Here is an 18528-nt window from a genome sequence, read left to right as displayed (position 1 = left end):
AGAGGGGCTGGGGGTGCAGCAGAACCAGCCCCCCTTGGCGGGGGGAGCAAGAGGCAGCCAGGGAGGTGCAGCGGGAGCGATTTAATCAAGGCCCAGCGAAGGGGTCTCGGTGCAGAGGGCAGCGCCGGCGTGGCACCGGGGTCCACGGCACCACCGGCGGCAGCGTCGTGGCGGGGATGCTCGCTTGGGAGCTGCCCTGCGTCAGGGGGGAGCGGAGCTCCCTGGGGGGCTCATCCGGCGGGCGAGTGGGCCGGCAGCGGGGCCGGCGGGGCATCAGGGCGGGCTCAGGTCCCTCTTGCAGATCCAGGAGAAGGTGAAGTTGCAGTTATGGTCGTTCCACAGGCCGTTGCCCACGGGGTGGATCTGGGCACAGGTCTCCCGGCCCAACTGTCCGTAGTCCGTGTTGTCCGGCTGTCCTGCTGCCCAGAAACTGGCAGGGCAGAGCGGGGTCAGCGGGGGGGCGCCGGGGGTGCCGGTCTCCCCCGCCCCACCCTGTCCCCGCTCACCTCTGGGCCTGGGAGTAGGCAGCCCCGTCCACCCAGCGCCAGGAGCCGCCGGGGCCCGTGGCCACCAGCCCGATCCAGTAGGTTCCTCCCCTCGCCTCCCGCGCCAGGTAGTCCTGGGAGGGGGCACGGGCAGGAGCGGGGCGTGGGCGGGAGGGGACACGGGCAGGGGGCGCGGGCAGGAGGGGACACGGGCGGGAGGGGTGCAAGGGCAGGAGGGGACATGGCCAGGAGGGGACACGGGCGGGAGGGGACACGGGCAGGAGGGGTGCAAGGGCAGGAGGGGACATGGCCAGGAGGGGACACGGGCAGGAGGGGACACGGGCGGGAGGGGACACGGGCGGGAGGGGTGCACGGGCAGGAGGGGACATGGCCAGGAGGGGACACGGGCGGGAGGGGTGCACGGGCAGGAGGGGACATGGCCAGGAGGGGACACGGGCGGGAGGGGTGCACGGGCAGGAGGGGACATGGCCGGGAGGGGACATGGACGGGAGGGGACACGGGCGGGAGGGGTGCACGGGCAGGAGGGGACATGGACGGGAGGGGACACGGGCGGGAGGGGTGCACGGGCAGGAGGGGACATGGCCGGGAGGGGACACGGGCGGGAGGGGACACGGGCGGGAGGGGTGCACGGGCAGGAGGGGACATGGCCGGGAGGGGACATGGCCGGGAGGGGACACGGGCGGGAGGGGTGCAAGGGCAGGAGGGGACATGGCCGGGAGGGGACACGGGCGGGAGGGGTGCAAGGGCAGGAGGGGACATGGCCGGGAGGGGACACGGGCGGGAGGGGTGCAAGGGCAGGAGGGGACATGGCCGGGAGGGGACATGGCCGGGAGGGGACACGGGCGGGAGGGGTGCACGGGCAGGAGGGGACATGGCCAGGAGGGGACACGGGCGGGAGGGGTGCACGGGCAGGAGGGGACATGGCCAGGAGGGGACATGGCCAGGAGGGGACACGGGCGGGAGGGGACACGGGCGGGAGGGGTGCACGGGCAGGAGGGGACATGGCCAGGAGGGGACATGGCCGGGAGGGGACACGGGCGGGAGGGGTGCAAGGGCAGGAGGGGACATGGCCGGGAGGGGACATGGACGGGAGGGGACACGGGCGGGAGGGGTGCACGGGCAGGAGGGGACACGGCCAGGAGGGGACACGGGCGGGAGGGGACACGGGCGGGAGGGGTGCAAGGGCAGGAGGGGACATGGCCGGGAGGGGACATGGACGGGAGGGGACACGGGCGGGAGGGGTGCACGGGCAGGAGGGGACATGGCCGGGAGGGGACATGGACGGGAGGGGACACGGGCGGGAGGGGTGCACGGGCAGGAGGGGACACGGCCAGGAGGGGACATGGCCGGGAGGGGACACGGGCGGGAGGGGTGCAAGGGCAGGAGGGGACATGGCCGGGAGGGGACATGGACGGGAGGGGACACGGGCGGGAGGGGTGCACGGGCAGGAGGGGACATGGCCGGGAGGGGACATGGCCGGGAGGGGACACGGGCGGGAGGGGTGCACGGGCAGGAGGGGACATGGCCAGGAGGGGACACGGGCGGGAGGGGACACGGGCAGTGGGCGCGGGCAGGAGGGGACCCGGGCAGGGGGCAATGCCGGCAGGAGGGGGCGCGGGAGCAGGCAGCAGCAGGGCAGGCAGGAGGTGGCGGCCGTGGGCGCTGCAGCCCCGCAGCCCCACCTGCTCCTCGGGGCTGGTGATGGAGGTGAGGCGGGCGTGCGTGGAGCGGCACGCCGCCTCCGCCGCGTCCCCAGGGCTTCCGATCGCTCGAGAAGAAGTAGATCTTGCCCTGGTGGTACCGCCAGCCCAGGGACAGCCCCTGCAGCCACTGTCCTGCGGGGAGGGCAGCCGTGGGGCCGCGGGCCCGGCTGGGGGGGGCCAGGGGGGCCCCGGCGTGGGTGTCACCCCGCCAGGGACGTTACCGAGCTTCTCCTTCCTCTGCTGCGCTGCTGCCGGGGTCTCGCTGGGGCTGCGGGCACCTGCCAAGGGGTCAGGGAAAGGAGCCGGCAGCAGCCTGCCTGCCGCTACGGGCAGGGGCTGGGGAGGGGGCTGGGGCGGGGGCTGCGGGCAGGGGCTGGGGAGGGGGCTGGGGAGGGGGATGGGGAGAGGGGCTGGGGAGGGAGCTGGGGAAGGGGGCTGGGGAGAGGGTTTAGAGAGAGGGGCTGGGGAGGGGGCTGGGGAGAGGGGCTGGGGAAGGGGCTGGAGAGAGGGGCTGTGGGCAGGGGCTGGGGAGAGGGGCTGGGGAAGGGGCTGTGGGCAGGGGCTGGGGAGAGGGGCTGGGGAAGGGGCTGCGGGCAGGGGCTGGGGAGAGGGGCTGGGGAGGGAGCTGGGGAAGGGGGCTGGGGAGAGGGTTTAGAGAGAGGGGCTGGGGAGGGGGCTGGGGAGAGGGGCTGGGGAAGGGGCTGGAGAGAGGGGCTGTGGGCAGGGGCTGGGGAGAGGGGCTGGGGAAGGGGCTGCGGGCAGGGGCTGGGGAGAGGAGCTGGGGAGGGGGCTGGGGAGAGGGTTTGGGAAGGGGGCTGCGGGCAGGGGCTGGGGAGGGGGGCTGGGGAGAGGAGCTGGGGAAGGGGGCTGGGGAGAGAGTTTAGGGAGAGGGGCTGGGGAAGGGGCTGTGGGCAGGGGCTGGAGAGAGGGGCTGGGGAGGGGGCTGTGGGCAGGGGCTGGGGAGAGGGGCTGGGGAAGGGGCTGTGGGCAGGGGCTGGAGAGAGGGGCTGGGGAAGGGGCTGTGGGCAGGGGCTGGAGAGAGGGGCTGGGGAGGGGGCTGTGGGCAGGGGCTGGGGAGAGGGGCTGGGGAAGGGGCTGTGGGCAGGGGCTGGAGAGAGGGGCTGGGGAGGGGGCTGTGGGCAGGGGCTGGGGAGAGGGGCTGGGGAAGGGGCTGTGGGCAGGGGCTGGAGAGAGGGGCTGGGGAGGGGGCTGTGGGCAGGGGCTGGGGAGAGGGGCTGGGGAAGGGGCTGCGGGCAGGGGCTGGGGAGAGGAGCTGGGGAGGGGGCTGGGGAGAGGGTTTGGGAAGGGGGCTGCGGGCAGGGGCTGGGGAGGGGGGCTGGGGAGAGGAGCTGGGGAAAGGGGCTGGGGAGAGGAGCTGGGGAAAGGGGCTGGGGAGAGAGTTTAGGGAGAGGGGCTGGGGAGGGGGCTGTGGGCAGGGGGCCTGGAGAGAGGGGCTGGGGAAGGGGGCTGGGGAGAGGGGCTGCGGGCAAGGGCCGTGGACAGGCGCCCGGGTACCGGGGGCAGTCCCAGGGTCCCACTGACCGTCAGGCAGCAGAAGGGAGCTGAGTGCCGCCAGCTCTGCCTGCGCTGCCCGCAGATCTGCCTGCCCCTGCACGTCTGGGAAGGGCAGGGCAGCGTGTCAGTGCCGCGCCGGGGCTCCTGCCCGCTCCCAGCCCCTGCCAGGCGTCACCGGGACCCCCCCGGCGGCACTTACACAGGGTGATGAGGGCTGCCAGGGTGGCCCCCAGCACCAGGATCACGCCGGTGCCCACGGCCAGGACGGTGCCCAGCACCCAGCGGGGTGCGGCCGGAGGGGATCTGGGTGCCGGTGCTGTGGGAGAGAAGCCGGCGATGCCCTGAGCCGCCGCGGGGGGATCCCGGCACCGCTGGGGAAGGAAGGGGCTCCGCGGCTGCCTGCGCCTGCCCGCAGCACCCCAGCGGGGCAGGGCTTACCTTGCGTGGGGCTGGGTGGGTAGCGGATCTGCAGGCTCTCGTACAGGTCCGGCCTCGCCGCGGCCATCCCCGGCAGCCGGCCTGGCACGGGGGGCTGCTTCGTGCCGGAGCCTCGGCACGCACCGGCTGGGGTGGCCCAAGGTGCCAGGAAAGGGAACCGGGCGGCCGGGCACGCGGAGCAGCTTGTGGGTGCCGGTTCCTGCTGCCAGCCAGGGCGTCACTCGTGTCCCCCCGCCCTCAGTGTCATTACCTGGGGACAAATCCCCGTGCGGGACACACGGTCGCGTCCCCGTCTTGGACTGGGGGCTCCCTGACCCCCACCCCATGACCAGCTCCTGCCCCAGCTCCTGCCTCAGCACCTGTGGTTTTTCTCCGAAAACACATCGCAGTTGCAATTTGTGTTTCCCACCCTCAGGCACAGAAACTTTGGGGGAAATTCTGCATCTTGGAAGCGAACCGGCTTCCCAGTCGTGGTGAGCGGCGTCGGGGGGGGTACACCCATCCCGGCATACCCGGCACTGCGGGGGTCCCAGCCCTCATCCTTCTTATCTGCCAGGGGGGCAGGCAGCCTTTAAACGGGGCTGGCAACACACTGTTATCAATGAGAAGGCTGTTGTTATAATTATAATTATTGTTATTATTATTGTCGTTGTTATTATTATCATCACTCCTGCACTGGCACTGTGCACGGGCAGCGTTCTGCCCACTGGCACGGCACGCGGAGGCGATGGGGATGGGTGCCCAGCACAGGCAGGATCCTGGCAGGATCCATGCCGGGTTGGGACTGAGGAGATGCCATCCAGCACCAGGAGAAGCTGCGTGTGCCCAGACCCTGCTGGGGGGCTGCGACGGGCACCTCCCGGTGGCACCGTGCGGGCTGGAGCTCCCCACTGGTGATGGACCCCGAAGAGGGGGGTCTGTGCCCATGGAGGGGCTCACCCCCACTGTGGGGGCTGCTCGGGGCCCCCCAGGCGCTGCTGTGGGACGCCTGGCACCACCCGGCCCCACCACCCATGGCACAGACCTCGTTGGTGCCGGCACCGCACACCCCCCGGGCCCCCAGCTGCCCACACTCTGCTCCGGAAACACCAGCATATGGTATTTCATGACTTCTGGATTTGGGGCTTTTTTCCCCATTTCAGCCCAAACTACCCCCGTGTCTGACACAGATGCTAGAAATAGCTTCAAATGTGCAGACATGGTGTTTTTCCAGCAAATAAAGGAATTGCCAAAGAGCCTGGGGGCGCGTTTCCACCCAGTCCCTGCTGTGTATCTTGGGCACAGATCCGGCCCCAGCGCTGCGCCAGCAGCCCTGCGGTGGGCAGACCTTCATCCTCCTCCTCCTCCCTTGCTCTTCCCCACTCTCCCTCCCCAGGGCACAGACCCCTCCGGCTGGGGTGACAGTGCTGTCCCCATCCCTGGCACCCCCTGAGCTCCAGCTGAGTTGCCAGCTGGCTCGGAGCTGGCTGCTGGCACCGAACCGGAGGCTGCACCGGGGCAGCGAGGAGCCACCGCCAAGGGTCCCTGCACCCGCGCATGGCACTTCTCCAGGCTCTCCACCTCGCCAGCAAGCCCCCACCCTTTTAGCCACTCCATTTAATTTTTTTTTAACACATTTTCCCACCTAAGTGCCCTTCTCTTTAGGTGTGAGCGTAATGGGCTGCTTTCGTGTTCAGACTTTTGGTTTTGGCGGGGCGGTGGGTTTTGGTGGTTGTCTCCTGAGCCACATCTATGCGGCCAGCCCCAGAGGGGACAGGAGCAGCAGGGCTGAGCGTGGGTGAGGGGCTCTGCAGAGCGGGACCCCATCCTCGGCACTGCCTGGTTTCCTCCCGTTTGTGCCGAGGCTTGTTGTCCGGGAGCGGCGGAGCAGGACTCTCAGACGGCCGCGGTTCCCGACGTGCCGTGGCTGAGGGCACGGCGCGGGGCGAGGTCCTACGTGAGACATCCAGCATCATTCCTCCATCAAACCTGGTTTCACATTTGCAAGTCTCTGGGGATTAACTGAGTTGCCCCATTAACCACAACCATATTTTCTGCCCTGGCGGAGACCCACAGCCTCTCTGGTTTTCCTTGCAATTCTGCAGACGCTGTCAGCATCCATCTGCGCTCACGGGTGCTGTAGCTCTACTCTGCCCTTCTCGGCTGAGCTTCCAGTCCATAAGGGTTCTCTGCTTAGACTGGACGTTGGGAGAAGGTTCTTCACTGGGAGGGTGGTCGGTGGGAACAGGCTCCCCAGGGAAGTGGTCACGGCACCAAGTCTGTCAGAGCTCACGGAGGGCCTGGACAACGCTCTTAGTCATATGGTTTGGTGTTAGGAGTCCTGCGAGGAGCAGGGAGTTGGGCTTGATGATCCTGATGGGTTCCTTCCAACTCAACATATTCTATGATTCTACAGGTTGGCATAATAATAAAACTTAGTTTATTGGGCTGTACTTCGCTTTTCTGTCAACTCAACTCCATCCTTCCTACGTAACATGGATATGGACTGTAATGCCTTGAATCTTCCGTTTCCTACCAGAATTTTCATACAGTTTTTCAGGGATACAGCACCACCAAAACCAGGAGCGGCATCGGATGGAGGCTCTCGCCCATTCAACCTGCCGGGACCTTGGCGGGTGAGAGGATGTGGCCAGGGTTTGCAGCGTTGTGAAACTGGGTGAGTCAGGGCTGACGTTCCTCAGCACCCATCACCAAGAGGCTGGATGATGCTGGAGAAGTGGCTGGAGGAAGATGAAACAACTGGGGAGGGGGAAGGAAGCCAGCTCATCTGCAGGTTGCACAAGCGGTGAGTCATAGAGTGTCCTGAGTTGGAAAGGACCCATGGGGTGCCCTGGTCTGGGATGGGGCTGCCTGGTGCTGCATCTTCCCAGCTGGCTGCCCCCCCGTGAGCACCCCATCACCGCGGCTCGGCGCAGGGGGTCCCGTCTGTGCGCGGACCACAGGCACCAAGGAAATGCCTCGAGAGCAGGGCACATCCCCCCGTCCAGCCCACCGCAGCTGGACCCACGATGTGGGGGGGTCCCTCTGGGGACACTGGGGCTCCTGCGGCATGGATGGCCTGGCTGTGGAGATGGGGGGCCCTGGAGTGCAGCGGTGCCAGGATGAGGGTCCCCTGGGGTTACCGGGGGCCAGAGGGTGCTGGGGACCTGGGGTGGGGGGTTCCAGGCGAAGAGGATCCCAGGATGTGGGATCACGTGGTTGGGGGTCCTGGGATGTGGGTTCTCCAGATTATGGGGTCCCAGGATGAGGGTTTCCCTGGGGGCACAGGGCATCACACAGTGCAGGGCTCCTGGAGCCGGGGGTCCCAGCCACTCTCCGGCAGCGGGACGGGAAGGGGGTGGCCGGTAGAGCCCTGTGGAGCCTGAGCCGGAGCCAGAGCTGGTGGGGGGGCGGCGAGTGGCAGCAGTTCCCCCACCCTGGCCTGGGGCGCACCGAGTGGGGGCACCGGGAAGCAGACGGGAGGCAGAGATCAGCCGCCTGGAATGGGTGGGATGGAGCGACTGGGGAACAGGCACTGGGGGACTGGGGAGGGCAGGCCATGGTGAGATGGCAGCACATGGAGTGGTGGGAAAGGGGTGCTGCAGGACGGCAGCGGGCAGTGGGACTGGGAGCGGGACCTGCACCAAGCCCAGCCTGCAGGACAAGGCCACCCAAAGCTGCATCACTGGGAGTGCCTGGTAGTCCATCCCTGTGCCTGGCAGTCCGTCCCTGTGCCCATTGGTCCAGTCCATCCATGTGCCATCGGTCCATCTGCACGCCCTTCATTCCATCCCTGTGCCCATGGGTCCCTCCCTGTGCCCACCCATCCTTTGTGCGTCCATCTGTCCATCCCCATGCCCATGGGTCCCTCCCTGTGCCCACCCATCCTTCGTGTGTCCATCTGTCCATCCCCATGCCCATGGGTCCCTCCCTGTGCCCACCCATCCTTCGTGCGTCCATCTGTCCATCCCCATGCCCATGGGTCCATCCCTGTGCCCACCCATCCTTCGTGTGTCCATCTGTCCATCCCCATGCCCATGGGTCCATCCCTGTGCCCACCCATCCTTCGTGTGTCCATCTGTCCATCCCCATGCCCATGGGTCCACCCCTGTGGCCATGGGTCCATCCCTGTGCCCACCCATCCTTCGTGTGTCCATCTGTCCATCCCTGTGACCACAGGTCCATCCATGTGCCCCACCCATCCATCCCCATTCCCATGGGTCCATCCCCATTCCCATGGGTCCATCCCCATGCCCATGGGTCCGTCCCTGTGCCCATGGGTCCATCCCTGTGTCCACCCATCCATCCGTGTGCCCATGGGTCCACCCCTGTGCCCACTGGACCCCCTGTGTGCCCATCAGTCCATCCCCAAGCCCACTCATCCATCCCCGTGCCCATCGGACCACCCCTGTACCCATGGGTCCACCCCTGCGCCCAGCAGACGGTCCCTGTGCCCACTGGGCACTAAGGATGCTCGGGAATTTGGCACCAGCCTCTCCTCGTGGCATCTCAGAGGAGTTCGAGTGCTGCCGGCCACGCCGCCGGCAGCGGGTTTGGAGCCGGGGCGGGGGATCCCCGCCGCTGGCACCGGCGTTTTGCAGCCAGCGCCGTGCCAGCTGCCAGTCCCCTCTCGCTTTGGCCTCTCTCCAGCGAGGGATTTGGCCGGATCCTGTCAAACCAGAGCAGATGTCCCCCTCCTCCAGAGCCGCCAGCTCCATTAAACGAGCAATTAGCGCCGCTCAGGATGTCACCGCGCGGGTGACAGGCAATTCCCAGAGACAAGCGGGCCCCGACGACTGTCCCCGAGGAGCTCTGCAGACACATACGCAGGGGAAGAAGTAATTTAGGAAGCCGCCTTGCAAATATTATCTGAGCTGATTTATTAACTCCGAGGTCTGACTTCTTGCTCAGGTCCCCTGGGACACGCACGGCGCACGGAGGAGCCCAGCGGCTCCCTTCGCCCCAGGCTGAGATAAAGCAAAACTCGGGGGAAACGGGGCGGGTTTGGCGTGGGATCCCAGGGGGTTTGGGGTCCTAAATTTATAATAAAAGATCAGCCCCGAGCTTTCAAAGCACCCACAGCAATCCTCCCCGCGCCTGCACCACCACCCAGCCATGGGGCACCCCCATGCGAAAGCAGTCTGGAGTTTCAGGGGTCTCCCCCCAGGACCCCAGCTGACTACCAGGACCTCAGATATTCCCGGGGGATCCCCCCCAGGACCTCAGCTGACCCTGAGGACCCCCGATATTCTCGGGGCGTCACCCCAGCCCCAGCTGACCCCTAGGACCCCAGATATTCCATGGAGATCCCCCCAGGACAGCAGCTGAACCCCAGGATCCCCGATATTCCCAGACCCCACCCTCCCCCAGCCCCAGCTGAACCCCAGGACCCCAGATATTCCCAGGGGATCCCCCCAGGTTCCCATCCGCCCCCAGGGGCTCCCGCAGCGCCCTGCAGCCCCCCCCATTCCCCTATCAAAATGGCGGCCAGAGCCTGCCCTCACTCTCTGCCCTCACCCAAGATGGCTGACGCGGGACTGGGCGGGGCGGCGGGATCGACGTCACTGCAGAAGGCCGCGCCCCTCTCCAAGGTGCCCGCGTATTGCCCTTATCCACGATGGCGGAACGCATAGGGGAGGAAAAGCGCGCCGTGCCCTTTCCTAAGATGGTGGTGGCGGCGTCAGCGCAGCGCCCTGGCGCAGGGCCTCTCCGCTAGGGGCGGGGCGGGAGAAAGCGAAAGTGGCGGAGGGACCGGAACGGCGGCGGCGTCGGGAGCGGGCGTGGGAGCGGGGCTCGCCCCGGCGGAGCGGCGGCCAGGCCCCGGCGAGAGGCGGCCGGGCCCCGGCGGGGAGGCGGCCGGGCTATAGAGGGGCCCCCTCCTTGGGCGCGGGGCGGGCGCCCCCTGCCGGTCCGGGGGAGGCGGCGGCGGCGGCGGCGCCGGGGTGTCCCCCCGGTCCCCCCGTGTGGCGCTGCGGGACGCGGGGACCCCCCGCCGCGCGGGCCATGGCGCGGCTGGAGGCGGTGGCCAACGTGGCTCTGCGGGTGCCGGGGCTGGCGCTGCTGGACCTGCTGTACCGCTGGGACGCGGCGGCCATCGCCGAGCTGCTGCGGCCCCGCCGCGGGGACCCCCCCCTCCTGCAGCCCCCCGCCCTCCGGGGCGCCTACTGCCTGGGTGAGGGCTGCGGCGGGACGCGGGGGGGCAGCCCGGGGGACACAGGGGACAGACACCCCAAGGGACGGACAGGTTGGGGACACAGGAAACCCAAGGGATGGCCACGTTGGGGATACAAGAGGACACCCCAGGGGACAGACAGGCTGGGGACACCAGCGGGATGGTCAGGTTGGGGATATGAGGGGACGTGCAGGGGCTGGACAGGCTGGGGACACAGGGGGACACCCCAAGGGATGGCCATGCTGGGGACACAGGGGACAGACAGGCTGGGGACACGGAGGGACATCCCAGGGATGGCCAGGTTGGGGACACAGGGGACACCCCAGGGGACACCCCAAGGGATGGACTAGTTGGGGTCACCCCAGCGACAGCCAAGCTGGGGACACGATGCGATACCTCATGGCATGGTCAAGTTGGGGACATGAGGGTACATCCCCAGGGATGGGCAGGTTGGGGACATGAGGGGACCTCCCAGGGGACAGGCAGGCTGGGGACACGAGGGAACACCCCAAGGCCTGCCCATCTTGGGGGCACGACAGGGTCACCCCAAGGGATGGCCACGTTGGGGACACAAGGGGACACCCAGGCTCTGGCCATGCTGGGGATCCGAGGGGACATTCCAAGGGATGGCCATGTCTGGGACACGCTGGGGCCACCCCAAGGGCTGGCTGCATTTGGAGTCTTGCCGTCCCAGCCCCTGCCACCCCCCGCTTCGTGCGGGGCTGTCCCCAGGGCTGGTGGGTGCTGCGTCCCCAGTGTCGTCCCCTCGGCACCGCATGTCCCCTGGCAGGGGTAGGGGGCAAGTCAGGGTCCCGGGGCCGGGAGGAAGTCACCGTTAGGGGCCGCGTGGCTGGGCTCAGGGTGGGGTCTCACCTGGGCGGGGGGCTCAGCGGGGCGTCACCTCCCTGTCCCCCCCGCCACAGGCCACCTGCTGTGCGTGGTGATGGTGATGCTGCCGGTGCGGTCCCTGGTGAAGCTCTACCTCCACCTCCTCACCGCGCTGCTGCTCGGCACCGGGCACGCGGCGGCCAGGTGAGCCTGGGGGGCCGGGGGGGCCGTGCCAGGGCGAGGCGGGGGGGCTGGGGGCTGAACCTCTCTCTCTGCAGGGACTACGTGTACCGTGAGCTGGAGTACGGCTTCCAGGGCGCCGTGTACAGCGACCCCGCAGCGCTCGGCCGCTTCGCCACCGCCCTCGCAGGTGAGCCGGGACCCCCCCGAGCTGTCCCCCGCCAAGAGACGGGGGTGGCGCGGCGCAGGGCGAGGGGCTCGTGTGCTGATCCGCCTGCGGGAGCCGTCACCCGTGGGGTGGTGTGCTGGGTGACGATGGCACGGGTGAGCCGGATCATCCCCACTGCTCAGCGTCGAGCAGGGGGGGATGGAGGCGAGCCCTGAGCCCCCTCTCCTGCAGTCGGTGCTGGGGTGCCGGCACGACGTGGCTGTGCCAGGGGAGCCAGGGAGGGGTCCCCATGGGTGTCCCGCGCCCTCCCGCGTGCCCAGGCATCCCCATCCCCTCCGCAGGACAGCTCTGCCTCTGCACCCTCTGCTCCCTCCTGATGAGGAGCCGGCGGCCGTGGCTGTTCGGTGCCCCGCTGCTGCCGGTGCTGGCTCGCCTCTGCGGCCTCCCCCTCCACGCCCTGCCCGTCCTCAACACGTTCGCTGCCATCCTCACCGCCCTGGAGGTCCTCTACGTCCTCGGCTCCCACGTCCTCGTCCCCTTCCAGCTGGCCGCCGCTGCCTGCCGGGAGGTCACGCAGGTGAGCGGGATGGGGGGGCTGCGGGATGGGGGTTCCCAGCTTGATGCAGGGTTGGCAGCAGGGCTGTCCCCTCAAACGGCTGGGCGCCCCGCACCCTCCTTGCCCCTCCCGCGTGGGGTGGGATGGGGGCAGGCCCCGCTGAGCGTCCCGTCCCCGCAGGCACTGGAGGTGTACCGGCTGGTGGCGCTGGGGATGTCCCTCTGGAGCCAGCTGGCCATCCCGCTCCTCTTCCTCGTCTTCTGGCTGGTGCTCTTCTCCCTCCGCCTCTCCTCCTTACTCACCTCCTCCAGCAGCCCCCTGGCCCAGCAGGGCCTCCTCTTCCTCCTCCTCAGCAGGTAGGACTGGGGAGGCAGGAGCTGGGGGACCTCGGCCTTCCTCCCGCACAGCTGCGGGAGGAGGATGAGGAGGGGTTGGGGGTCCAGCTTGTGCTGCCTGGCCCCTGCCAGCACCCGTGCTCACCCCGGGCTCCGTTGCAGCGCGGCCGAGTGCTGCAGCACGCCGTACTCCCTCATCGGCCTCACCTTCACCGTCTCCTACCTCGCCTTGGGCATCCTCAACCTCTGCAAGTTTTACCTGCTGGGCTTCGGCGCCTTCCAGAACGGCAACGTCATGCACAGGTGAGCCGGTGGCGGGGGGCACGGGCTGGCGGGGGGCACGGGCTGGCCGGGGGCACGGGCAGGCATCCCTCCTCCCTGCCCTCTTTGCGCGCAGGAGCCCGGCACAGGGTGGGGAGGACTGGGGTGTCTCGAGGGACCGGGGCGCGTCCCCGAGGGGTGGCCAGGGCACGGCACACGCGGTGCCACGTGGCACGTGCTTGCGGCTGCCGGCCTCACGCCCCACGCTCCTGGCAGGGGGGTGACGGAGGGTGTGACGCTGCTGCTGCTGGCGCTGCAGACGGGGCTGCTCGACCTGCAGATCCTCCAGCGGACCTTCCTCCTCAGCATCATCCTCTTCATCGTGGTGACCTCCACGCTGCAGTCTATGATCGAGATAGCTGATCCCATCGTGCTGGCGTTGGGGGCCTCCCGCAACAGGTACCGGGGGGGACGGAAGAGCAGCAGGGCCTGACCCCCCCCGGGAGCAGCGCTGCCCCAGGGGGCTGCGTGCTGGGGGGCAGCGGGGAGGAGTGGCAGGGGTCCGCCTCTCCCCGCCATGTTGGGGAAGAGCCAGGCTGGGTCCCCCATGGCCTCCACGTGCTCCCTCTGCCTCGGGTCCTCGCTGTCTGTTTTTGGGCAGGATTGGTGCCAGCGGAGGGGGCTAGAGCCATCCTGGGGGCGGGGTGGGTGCTGCTCCCGGGGTGGGCACGGCCCCGCTGAGCTGTGCCTCCCCTAGGAGCCCCTGGAAGCATTTCCGTGGCATCAGCATGTGCCTCTTCTTGCTGGTTTTCCCTTGCTTCATGGCCTACAAGATCGCCCACTTCTTCCACCTGGATTTCTGGCTGCTGATCCTGGTCTCCAGCTGCATGCTCACCTCTCTGCAGGTATGGCAGCTCCCGCTCCCCCTGGGAGTCTCGCTGGGACCCCCAGGTTGGGCATCCGTGCCCGTCCCACGCCCACGACCCTGCCCCAGTCACCCTCACCCAGCCCCCACTGGGGACACTGGGTGGGGGTGTGCGATCTGCCATCCGGCCACCCTCAACAAGGCGCCGTCCCACCGCTCGCCAGGTGATGGGCACTCTCTTCATCTACACCCTCTTCATGGTGGAGCTGCTCCAGGACACGCCGCTGGAGCGGATGGACGAGATCATCTACTGCGTAAACGCGGTGAGCCGGGTGCTGGAGTTCCTGGTGGCCGTCTGCGTGGTGGGCTACGGCACCTGGGAGTCCCTCTTCGGGGAGTGGAGCTGGATGGGCGCCTCCGTCATCATCATCCACTCCTACTTCAACGTCTGGCTGCGCGCTCAGTCGGGCTGGAGGAGCTTTCTGCTGCGCCGCGAGGCTGCCAAGAAGATCAACTCCCTGCCCCGGGCTACGGGCGGGCAGCTGCGGGACCACAACGATGTCTGCGCCATCTGCTTCCAGGTCAGCCCCCCTCCCCCTCGCCGGCACCCCTGCAGCACCGGGGGACCCCGCTCTGGGCAGCCCCGGGGGACCCGGGCCCAGCGGGTGATGTCCTCTCCCTGCCCGCAGGACATGCAGGTGGCCGTCGTCACCGCCTGCAGTCACTTCTTCCACGCCGCCTGCCTCCGCAAGTGGCTCTACGTGCAGGACACGTGCCCCATGTGCCACCAGCAGGTCACGCCGGCGGCCACCGAGGAGGATCCCGGCATCGGGAGGGTGGCTCGGCCAGCGCCGGCCGGCGGGGACGAGGTGCCGGAGGACGGAGGAGCCACCGTGAGCCCAACCCCGGCTCGGCCCCGGGAGGATCGGCTGCCTGGCGGGGACGGCGTGGGCCCAGGCCCAGGGGGCAGCGGGGCTTCCGCGGACGATGGGGCTGGGGAGCTCGGCCCCCACCACCCCGCTCAGCCCCACGCCTCTGCCCCCCAGGAACAAGAAGTGGGTGCTGTCCCGCACCCCCACGGGGACCCTCACCCCGGTGTCCAGGACACACAGCATCCATCCCCCTCGCCTGCCAGCCCGGACCCCTTTGCCAGCCCGGAGCTGGGCACGGGGGACAGCGGGGACTCCCACAGCAGCCCCCACCCCTCCTAGCAGCGCGGACTGCCGCCCCTGCTGCCGGGGTCCCTCTGCGGGTGCCGTGCCAGCAGCGAGCGGGGCCGCGACCCCGCATGGCACCAGCGTCCCCGAGTGCCCGCATCCCCTCGGACTCCTTTTTGCAATAAAGCCGGAGCTGAAGCGGCTGCGCCCGAGGGCCGGGGCTGCACATCTTGCCTGCCCCGTGCCAGGACGGTGCCCCGTGTGCCAGGACGGTGCCCCATGCAGGACACGTCCCTGGAGGGGGACAAGGCTCTGCCACGGGCGTGGGAAGGGTGGGCACCTGATGGGTGCTCGGTGGGTGCCCGGCTGCCTTCTGGCCTTACCCCACTAGATGGCATGGGTGGCATGTGCTGGGTGGCTTGGCGTGGGTGGTGGGGGGCTTGGGGGGGGTTTTGGGGTGGTCGTGGTGGGGGGAGGGCCTGCACTCAGCATGGATCTGGTGTGGCATGGGTTTGGGGTGGGGTGGCATGGGTCTGGTGTGGGATGGTGTGGGCTTGGTGTGGGTCCGGCAGGAGTTGGTGTGGGTGTGGTGCAGGATGGCATGGGACTGGCAGGGGTTTGGTGTGGGTCTTGTGGGTCTGGCACAGGATGGCATGGATTTGGCATGGGTCTGGCATGGGTTTGGTGTGGGTCTGGCAGGAGCTTGGTGTGGGTCTGGCACAGGATGGCATGGGCTTGGTGTGGATTGCCTTTCCCAGCTCTGCTGCCAAATCTCTTTCCCTGTTCTCATCCCTTTGCCCATGCCAGGATGGGACTGGGGGCCTCCCTCCAGCCCAGGCAAGACTGGGGAGGGGGCCCAGCCCTGCCCGGGGTCCCCATCCTCTCCCTGCTCAGCCCTGGGCCCCCAGGATGGGGAGCTTGGGGGCAGGTTCCCAGCTGCACAGGGGTCCCCATCTCCCTGCTGTGGGGGAGACCCAGCCCTCCCAGCAGCACCGGTGCTGCCTGCAGGGGAAGGGGGGGTCCCAGGGCGGGGGGTCCCTGGGGAGGCGGTAAATGGGCTCCCCGCTTCCAGCTCAGCCCCACCCTGCACTTACCCTAACGCCGGCAGCTCCCTTGGGCCGCACAGCCCATTAGCCAGAGGGAGGGAGAAACCCATCCATAAAACCCATCTGGAGGGAGCTGAGTGGGTGTGGGACCCCCCTGTGCCCCCTCCTCCATCCACCAGGCCCCCCACCACCCCATGTGCCCCCTGGAGCCCGGCTGCCCTGGGTCCTGGCCCCCTCCTGCAGCAGGCGGGTGGGGGGGGTCATTGGGGTCCCTGGGGTGCTCCTGGGCGGTGAGTGCAGCAGCCCCCACCCCACTGCTTGGCCCCGCAGGGGTTTGATGTGGGGTGGCCGCCGTGAGGGGCCCCCAAGCATCCCCCCTCACCCCCAGCCACGAGTGGGGCAGCCCCCGCAGCACTCCCGCCCCCCCCGGGTGCTCGGCAGCGCTGTCTCCATTAGGGCCCATTACCGGAGCTGCGGCGGGGAGCGCGGCTCCCCACGGGGCCGGTCCCGGCGGAGGGACCCGCGTCCCCCGGGGCGGCTCAGCTCGGCGCTGCCTGGAAATGGGAGGTGGGGGGGGCAGGGAGCAGGTCCCCCGCTGCCCCCCGCCCAGTCCACCCACAGTGGGAGTGGGGGTCCCTTCCGTGGTGCCCGTCCCTGGGGTATCTGGGCAGGATGGGGGCATGGATGGATGCTGGGATGGACGAGGGACGAGGATGTGTACGGATGGATGCTGGGATGGGTGGGGATGGATGCTGGGATGGACGAGGATGCATGCGGATGGATGGGGATGGATGCTGGGATGGACGGGGATGGATGCTGGGATGGGTGGGGATGGGTGCTGGGATGGGTGGGGATGGATGCTGGGATGGACGAGGATGCATGCGGATGGATGCTGGGATGGATGCTGGGATGGACGAGGATGGATGGTGGGATGGTCGAGGATGCATGCGGATGGATGCTGGGATGGATGCTGGGATGGACGAGGATGGATGGTGGGATGGTCGAGGATGCATGCGGATGGATGCTGGGATGGACGAGGATGCGTGCGGATGGATGCTGGGATGGATGCTGGGATGGATGCTGGGATGGATGGGGATGGATGCTGGGATGGACGAGGATGCGTGCGGATGGATGCTGGGATGGATGGGGATGGATGCTGGGATGGACGAGGATGCGTGCGGATAGATGCTGGGATGGATGGGGCATGGACGGATGGACACTGGGCCGGGTGGGTGTATGGACAGTTGGATGCTGGGCTGGGTGGGTGCGTGCATAAATGGATGCCTGGTTTCTGCAGGAGCCATCATGGCCCCACCAGCCCTCGGGAGGCTCCAGGTGACAGCGCAGGGTGCTGGGGGGGTCTGTCTGCAGAGCCCCACGCAGGTGCTGCGGCCGCCCTGGCGCTGGGTGGCCAGAGGGAGAAGGGCGCAGCGGGGAGCTGCGTCGGGGGCCAGGCTGCAGAGCCCCCACACGGCGTGTGAGCGAGAGGGCAGTGTGTGAGAGACGCGAGGGGCTGCCGGGGTGGGGTGTCCCTGTGTGCCACCCTTGCCAGCTCTGCCCACAGCCCCCCTGCCCGGGCACAGACACCAACCCGCCGCTCCCGCCGCAGGGCCGGCATCCCCTCATGCAGCAAGGGAGGCCCGAAGCCAGCCATGGCTTGGAATTCCCGGCCCCTTTGGCTGCTGGAGGCCTCTGCTCCCCTGGGACCCCCCTCGCCTCCCCTGGGCTGGCAGTGCTGGCTCCCCAGCAGAGGATCAAGCCAAGCCCCGACTCCTCAGCCTCCTTTGGGGCCCTTCCCTGTGGACGAGGGTCCCCTGGGCACCGTGCACCCCTTGGGGCTCCTGGCCTGCCCCCCTGGGGATGCTCCTGGAGGGGCTGGGACACGTGTCCCCATGCTGCCCCGGGGGTCCCTGCCCCCTTGGGTGCTGCCTGCTGCCCCGCTGGCCCCCATCCCAGCAGTGTGGCAGGGACTGCAGGCAGCTGTGCAGGGCTGGCACCCCCCGGGCCCATACCCTGCCTGTACCTCGCCCATACCCTGCCCGGCAGGGTGGGGATGGGGACCCCCTTCACCGTAGGGCTGCTGTGGGTGTGGTGACATGGGGGGCTGAGACCCCAATGGCTGTGTCCTAGAGAGGGTCAGTGGGGTTTGTGTGAGGCACTGGGGGTGATTTTCGGGTCACCTCTGGAGTACACTGAGGGACGTAGGGGTCACCCTAGTGTGTCTCCAGGGTGCAGGGGTCTCGTGTGGGGCATCTCAAGGGGCCTGGTTAGTCACACTGGGGTTTTTGGGGTGCTTCGTGGTTCTGAGGTGTCTGAGTGGCTCATTGAGGGTCAGTGTGGGGGACCCCAAATAGGTCTCCATGGGGGAATCTCCTGAGGCCTCTCTGGGGTGTGGGGAGGATGCAGAGGGCTCACCCTGGCTTGGCTGGGGTCTCTCCGGGGCACCCCACGATGCAGGAGGGTCTCCCCAGGGTGTCCCTGGGGCCTGCCTGGGGTCTCTGCAGGGCATCCTGGGGGGATGCAGCGGGGGCTCCCCCGGGGTCTCTGCAGCGTGTTTTGAGGGGTACAGTGAGGTTGCTCCGGGGTATCTCCGGGACCCGTTTGGGGTCGCTCCAGTGCATCCCAGGGGTGCAATGTGGTGTCCCTGGAGCCTGCTGCAGAGCATCCCGGGGAGATGCAGCGGGGCTCCTCCGGGGTACCCCCGGGGCCCTGCCTGGGCTCTCTCGGGGCGGCAGGCGCGGCGGTCGCCCAGGGGCTCCTCCGGTCCCTCCCGGCCCGGCCGTCCCCGGGGTGCCCGGTCCCCGCCGCCCCCTCCCCC

At 68.9% G+C, this 18528-nt stretch overlaps 2 protein-coding genes across 5 annotated transcripts; one reads left to right on the top strand and one right to left on the bottom strand.

Moving 5' to 3' along the window:
* Nucleotides 1–66: 66 nt before the first annotated feature.
* On the bottom strand, nucleotides 67–4348 carry CD207 (CD207 molecule). 3 transcript variants are annotated; one of them, XM_064450794.1, is made up of 7 exons: nucleotides 4163–4345; nucleotides 3924–4040; nucleotides 3752–3826; nucleotides 2431–2477; nucleotides 2189–2341; nucleotides 507–619; nucleotides 67–430 (listed from the first exon to the last, which is right to left on the bottom strand). In XM_064450794.1, exons 1-7 carry the CDS (start codon nucleotides 4227–4229, stop codon nucleotides 274–276), a joined length of 729 nt encoding a protein of 242 aa, XP_064306864.1. In that variant the 5' UTR covers nucleotides 4230–4345; the 3' UTR covers nucleotides 67–273. The 3 variants fall into 3 exon arrangements, with proteins under 3 accessions (XP_064306864.1, XP_064306865.1, XP_064306863.1); XM_064450795.1 differs by having other exon boundaries at nucleotides 2431–2487; nucleotides 4163–4344; XM_064450793.1 differs by having other exon boundaries at nucleotides 2189–2487; nucleotides 4163–4348.
* A 5513-nt stretch (nucleotides 4349–9861) lies between these two features.
* LOC135312996 (RING finger protein 145-like) lies at nucleotides 9862–14890 on the top strand. 2 transcript variants are annotated; one of them, XM_064448767.1, is made up of 10 exons: nucleotides 9862–10313; nucleotides 11237–11345; nucleotides 11420–11511; nucleotides 11832–12067; nucleotides 12227–12402; nucleotides 12544–12684; nucleotides 13009–13101; nucleotides 13400–13547; nucleotides 13732–14088; nucleotides 14197–14890. In XM_064448767.1, exons 1-10 carry the CDS (start codon nucleotides 10145–10147, stop codon nucleotides 14716–14718), a joined length of 2043 nt encoding a protein of 680 aa, XP_064304837.1. In that variant the 5' UTR covers nucleotides 9862–10144; the 3' UTR covers nucleotides 14719–14890. The 2 variants fall into 2 exon arrangements, with proteins under 2 accessions (XP_064304837.1, XP_064304838.1); XM_064448768.1 differs by having other exon boundaries at nucleotides 9871–10313; nucleotides 12919–13101.
* The last annotated feature ends 3638 nt before the right edge of the window (nucleotides 14891–18528 follow it).

The sequence above is a fragment of the Phalacrocorax carbo genome, chromosome 4, assembly GCF_963921805.1.
Source record: "Phalacrocorax carbo chromosome 4, bPhaCar2.1, whole genome shotgun sequence".
In the NCBI taxonomy this organism is placed as follows: Eukaryota; Metazoa; Chordata; class Aves; order Suliformes; family Phalacrocoracidae; genus Phalacrocorax; species Phalacrocorax carbo.
The sequence above is the reverse complement of the archived record's forward strand: the minus strand, read 5'-3'. Positions and strand labels throughout refer to the sequence as shown.